At 37.2% G+C, this 6679-nt stretch overlaps 1 protein-coding gene across 4 annotated transcripts in view; it reads right to left on the bottom strand.

Moving 5' to 3' along the window:
- Positions 1-6679, bottom strand: part of pimreg (PICALM interacting mitotic regulator) — a 27435-nt gene that overhangs the window by 4568 nt on the left and 16188 nt on the right. For 3 of the 4 annotated variants that reach the window (XM_016501414.1, XM_016501415.1, XM_016501413.1), the window contains exons 2-4: positions 5953-6248; positions 5556-5863; positions 2531-2626 (exon numbers count right to left, since the gene is read on the bottom strand). In XM_016501414.1, coding sequence (XP_016356900.1) covers positions 2531-2626; positions 5556-5863; positions 5953-6248 — 700 coding nt within the window. Of the gene's footprint in view, positions 1-2530; positions 2627-5555; positions 5864-5952; positions 6269-6679 lie in introns of all 4 variants that reach the window. The other variant, XM_016501417.1, reaches the window with a different exon arrangement.

The raw sequence follows: 6679 nt of genomic DNA, 5'->3' as shown, positions 1-6679 counted from the left end.
AATAGGCGATGGGCTCTGATTGGTTAGCTAGCCCAGTGTGTTGTGATTGGCTAAACCGCCTCTAGTGCGTGTCTAAGCGTCCCGCCACTCACCCTCAGCAGCATGTGCTCCGGTTGCATTGTAAACAACGGAGTCGTTTCTCATAGCTATGTGAAAATAAGTGTATAATTGTAACAGTTCATTTATGGAGCGGAGCTGAATATGAGAGTGAGACAGAGCGAGAGAGAGATGCGCAGGGGAACATGAGGAACAGTATTAAGAACTGCTGCTTTTTGAAACTTGTGAATCCATTAGAATCATTAGAAGACAAAATCGCGATTCATATATGAACATATTTTTACGTGCACCTCTAGTTTTCTCTTCTCTAAAGCAGCGCAGCATGGCCTTGCCCCCTTTGCTGCCTTTTCAGCGGGGGCGGGGTTTATCTGGGTTTGTGATGTCACGAACCCGGGAAGTTCCTCGCTGTAGTCTCTACCAGCCGTTTTTGTAGGCATTAAACTGCCAGAATTTTAAAAGACAATATCTCCGTTTGCATTGAACTTTCAGCTTCGTAACTTTGCAGATATTGTTTATGCTCAAACAGCAACATTACACACCAACTAACGTTAAAAAAGTGAAATCGCAATCAACCACCCCTTTAAATAGTGGAGAAAGAGAACGCATGTTGTGTAACATGGGCCCATTTACACCTGGTCACTTCATGCGTTTTTTTTCTGATCTGATAGCTATCCATGTAAATTACATCTGGTTGTTGAAACCACAGATGTAAATTTTACTCCTCCCAAAGTGATAAAATAATAAACGTGCGAGTGTGTTATAGGCTATATGATATTAGTCAGACTGCGCTAATGCAACACGCATCGCTGCGGATGAGTAGCTGAGTATCTCTTCAGCAAGCAAACTGCTGCGAATGAAACTGAAAGTAACACGCAGAAGGTCAACGCACAATCATCTTCATTAAAAGTAGTAAGACAAACTTATCTTTCCAGTGCTGATGCCACGCCGCGTGCGCTCCTATTGCGGTCTTTGATCTTGAAATGAGCTGATAAATAAAATGCAGCGCTTCTCTTTTGATTTCGTTGACGTGAACTCCGTTAAATTTAAATATAGCGTGGGAATTGAAGATCGAATTTATATCCGTTTTGCGACACATTTATGTGGCCAAGTGTAAATGGAAACGTTTTAACAAATCAGATAGATATCGATTAGCGAAAACGCATGAAATGATCAGGTGTAAACCGGCCCTATATTGGGTCCGTGGATAAACTCTTAAACGGACCGCAGTCCAATATTCCTACTGCTGTCTGTCATGTTAATCAAAGAACAAAAGACAAAGAAAATCACTTTCTGCTCTTGACTGAATACGTTTTATAACTTTAATGGTAAGCATTAATCTGGATTTAATTTTTACAATGAAGACTACAGAAATTAATCAAATGTAAAATAACACTGGATGTGTTATTTTACATTTGATTACTTTAATTTCTGTAGTATTTCTTACCTGAATAAAAGCTTACTTAACCTGAAAAACTTAGTTTCATAGCTCTCTTTATTCTATTGCATTTATTTGTGCTGTTTGCCATTTTTTTGTGTTCTTATTTTATAACTGACTGTTTACTTGTTTTTTTATGAAAATAATATTTTCATAGAATAAACTGCGTTGAAAAGTAGATTTTTGTTTGTATATGCTGTCAATTATAGTTCATAGAAAGAAAATCGGAATCGGCAAAAATCGGTATCGGCAGATCACACCAAAAAAAAAAATAAAATAAAAATAAGAAATGGCCATGAAAATTGCAATCGGTGCATCTGTAATTTCAATCAGCCCTAAAATCCTCTTGTCCCATTTAGCTGGATTGATTAAGAGTGGCTTCCCACCAAGGAATGAAAGTTTGAGCCATTTGAAAATCTTGGTGGGAGGTAAGTTATGTGTGGAATTCAAAGGGGGTTGGGAATGGGGTCTCTCATATAAGGAGGAAAGGCTAGAAGATATTAACAGTAACACATAATAAAATAAAACGCCTAATAAAACTGTCAGTCTCATCTTAGAGAACAAAACGGCTTCAAAACCACAGTGTCTTAAAGCCAGAATCCTTAGAATTAAACAATTAAATCACATTGCTGCCCTATCGAGACCAGTTGGGTGGTGATCAGTTCTTCCGGTATTTTCATTTACACAACAATTCCCAAAAGCAAACTCCTTTAACTGCAGTAAAGGACATCTTATTCAAATTTAAGAAGTGCAACATGAAAGCTTTTTAAGGAGGGTTCGGTACAGAGCAGCTGCTGTATAGTCATCCGTTGGTGGGGGAAAAAGAAAAAAAAAAAAGGCCCACACTCCCAAACAGGAAACGGCCAAATGTCATGAGCAGGATCTAAGACCATATTATGCCCGAACGAGCACATTTCACCCCATCTCACGAAATGACAGAAATAAAGCTAATAAAATGTAAAGATTAAAACAAACAGTGGGGTAATTATTTTCTCTCTTTACAGAATGAGAATTGAATTGGGCTTCTGCTGTACTCACCGATCATCTTTCCCAAACGCATCATCAAAGGCTTGAGAGAGACGCTTCAGTCTCTGGAGGCCTTTGGATACACAATCCAGATCCTCATCAAACTGCCTGTCACGGGATACAGAGGACCATTATGTGATACCATGTGTTGTATTCATATCTGCAGCACTGTCATCCCTAATGTTTTGTGGTGTTAAGGTTATCTATATGTTAATGTACTTCGAAGCAGATGGATAATTTAAAATCTACAGTCATGAGATATGTTTGGAATGAAATACAAGCATACTAATACTGAATACTAACACAGTATAGGGAAGGATAGGCAGCAATATTAAAATTCAGTTAGTCAAATATTTATTCGTTAAGTGAGTTTGAGATAATATCCAGCTTGGAGTTATTATAGTTACCTAAAATAAAAACTTAAACCATAAAAACATTTTCATTACTTAAAATAAATATGTTAGCTGAAATAAAATATGTAAAATGTTATTTCAACTAGTTAATTTAGTTTAACGATGTATGAAAATAAACTAAAATAAAAAATAGAAACAGACATAAAAAAAAAAACAAATTTTAAAATTAAAATGCAAATATAAAAATAAAAACTAATTCAAAATATTAATAAAAACTATAATAATATCTCAATGATACTAAAATAACACTGAATCTTTCATAAAAATCTTCATTTTTATTCTATCTAGTGTAAATGTCTAAACATTTGGCCGTCTAATATAATCAATCATTTTTACTTTCTTTTTTTTAAACAGAATTGTGGGATCCAGTATTCTACACCGTGTGCTTTCGTTATACTGCATATTTTGGAAAATAGTCAATCATCTGGGTATTTAATGCATGCAGAAATTTGAATATTGTGCACAGTATACATACAATATTGCAGTAACAATTTAATATGGTATATGTCTCTCTGAACATAATCATTCTTTTCTGGGAAAACAATAACAAATAAAAAAAGAGATTACAAGACATTGATGACTCGTCCTGCTCTACACAGTTTCACCCAATCAAATGTTCTCTAGAATTGGTTCCCAAAGTGGGTGCCGTGACAACTGGCTAGGGGTGCCGCAGAATCTTAGCTTTTTTCCAATTTAACCTAAAATAACTATCGTACCATATAATAACCTTACCGTATACATTTTAAAAATAGCCTATATCAAAACACCAACATATGAGCATGTCCAAACGAAAATAAATAAGCGAAAAAACACTGATAGATTTCATACTTAAAGTTTAAATATGTATTTACCACCAATTGGAATGTTCTCAGGAGAGAACCGCCCCGTCCGCTCCGCTCAGCCCTTTGTACTGGTGCACGCTCAATTTCATACCCATTTCACACAGTGACTGACAGTACACGAAATTCGTGTTGCTGCGATAGACGGTGTTGACGGTTTTACCGATGTGAAGCCGCAAGTTCCCGCAACACCGGTTATGCCACTGCCCACCGCGGCACCGCCCCCACCGTCGTTTTGATTTTTTAATAGTAATAAAAATAATTTAGTTCCCTACAATTAAAACTGAACAAGCGGCTGCTCAATGCAGCGTGCCAAACGACATTCATATCACAGATCAGATCTCATTTATCTCGCAAGGAGAAGCTGACAAGAAGAGAGAGCTGAAACAGACAAGACGATGGCATTAACATGCAAAAGCGCCTGTTTTAAAAATATTTTGGATTTTGAAAAGCCTGTTGACTTCTGCCATTTATCTAAGGTGATTTTGTATGTTTTTTTTTTAAAAACATTTGTTTCTTATTTATTTGGTTCCATCGTGTTTGCCGAATTAAATTTATTTAAACTGTGTATTTTTTTTTTTTTTTACATCAAGTATGCAGTGTCTCCAATCTTTCTTATTCGTTTTGCTAATAAACATACATTTCTTATTTATTTGGTTTCACAGTGTTTACTGATCTTCAGTTTTGTATAGGCTACCTAAACTTTGTCCAAGTTATTTGTTATTTTATATTAGGCATATAGCATGTGTATTTTTATTCGTTTTGTTAATAAAAGTTCTATGTTCTACATTGTATTTTGTTGTTGCTTGAACTGAATTCAAGCAATTGATGCTGAATTGCCGCTAATTTGAAAGTGAAAGTAAAATGCGCACGGCGCTTTTAAGCTATTTAATAGCTAAGGAAAGTGAGGAAAAGAGGGAAAACTCGAACTAAAAACAAAACTGCTTGACGGCGATTTGCCCCCATTTTGAAAGTGAAATTAAAATGCACAGGGTGCTTTTACAAGCCATTTAAAACGGAAGGAAAGCAAGGAAAAAGAGGGAAAACTACCCCCCTCTTTTCCTCACAACCCTAAAATATACCCATCTATCTCAGAATGCGCCGTCAATGTGCTGTTGCCATTTTCAACCTTTCCATGCACAGATATTTTATTTAAATTTTTTAAGTTATAAGGTCAGGTTTGAACAAAGCAAATGAGAAACTAAAGAAAAAATTGAATTGGAGTTGTTTATTATTATTTGAAGAGTTAAGTATCAATCTTTAAATGTGCTTTGCTCCAATGATTCCCACATGGTTCAAATCAGTCTGTTGACATGTGTCATCCATTGTAAAAGACAGATGGTTCATTTCAATGGGTTGTTTCACCTCATATTATGTCTGTTGTGATGCATTCATAACTTCATGCTGCTGTTTTTGCTTCATTTGTTGTTTGCTCATCTGGATTTAATTCCATATATGCATGTACACGTTTAGGTTAATTGGGTTGGGGTGCCGTGAAAAAAAAAAGGGGTGCCATCATGCTTTCAAAAAGTTTGGGAACCACTGCTCTAGAATGTGAAAGTCCTTTCCCCTGATATACTACCTGCAAGTAGCAAATCATAGTGCAAAAAAAAAAGATCCCTTCTACATGTCCTAACCAAACTTCCTGTCACAAAGAAATATGTCACTACTAAGAACAAAAACGTTGCAATCAAATGATTTCACAGGGAAAAGGAAAAAAAAAAAAAAAAAAAAAAAGTTCAACAAGCAAAAATGGGATGTCTAAGTGCAGCTGAGCAGTCTCACCTCCTGCAGTTCATCGTGTTGGGTGATGCAAAGGGGCTTCTGAGTGCAGCCATTCGCACCAGCTGCCTCCTGGTGCCCGTGGTCTTCACAGTCCTAACAGCAGAGTCACTGGCTTCTGGGGTACAGGCCCCTCGAGGAGTCCGCTTCCTGGTTGACCTTGGAGTTCGCCTGGGGGTGATGGTAGTACGAGCAGCAGATCGTTTTGGGGTTTGTGATGTCCCAATGCAATCACATTCCTCACCATCTGACGTTCTACCAGGTGTCATGACCAGACACTCCTGACGTGACTGTCTGTTCCTTTGAAACCTCTGATTAGAAGATAAAGACATTTTTAAACGCCTGTCTTACATGAATAACTACAACAAAAGACTCATGATTCAAAGAAAATGAAGCACACCTGATAGACGCTTCCAATGGAGTTTTTGGCACTGCGGGTCATTTTGTGGACAGCACTAGTCTTTTGGTTCATCTGTAGCGACTCCCATGTGGGGGTCTCGGAGATGTTCACGTTGGATTGCACTGGTTTCAATGGCAGCCGCTTGCGCAGAGACATTCTCAGTGAGTTCAGCGAGCTGGAGGATCGCATCTTCTTAAACTGCTGGGGCGCTTCGGGCGAGCTGTCAGGTTCTGACTCATCGAGGACTGCATGCGACCTCCAGACCCCGCTCACAATCGTGGTCGTCATAGTGAGATCTTAAAGAGATGAAAATTGCCTGTTTGCAAAAAAATCTAATTTTAAAAATACTGAATTGTAAAAGTCTTTAATTTGTATTTAAACCAGTTCTTTTCTGTAGGATTTACAGTAACGTTGCATGTAATTTTATGTTAAATCGAACAATTTTTCACTATACAAGACAAGTTTTACTGTAACCATTTTTTCTGTTAAAAATAGATTACAACAAATAATTGTCACTTAAAGGGGTCATATGATGCGATTTCAATTTTTCCTTTCTCTTTGGAGTGTTACAAGCTCTTGGTGCATAAAGATCTGTAAAGTTGCAAAGACTAAAGTCTCAAATCCAGAGATATTCTTTATAAAAGTTACGACTTGTCCACACCCTCCTAAAACGGCTCGTTTAAACACGCCCCCACGTCTACGTGTGGGAAGATTTGCATAACACCGC

This window comes from Sinocyclocheilus anshuiensis, unplaced genomic scaffold (assembly GCF_001515605.1).
Source record: "Sinocyclocheilus anshuiensis isolate Anshui unplaced genomic scaffold, SAMN03320099.WGS_v1.1 scaffold1332, whole genome shotgun sequence".
In the NCBI taxonomy this organism is placed as follows: Eukaryota; Metazoa; Chordata; class Actinopteri; order Cypriniformes; family Cyprinidae; genus Sinocyclocheilus; species Sinocyclocheilus anshuiensis.
This window is presented reverse-complemented; position numbering and strand designations above follow the sequence as displayed.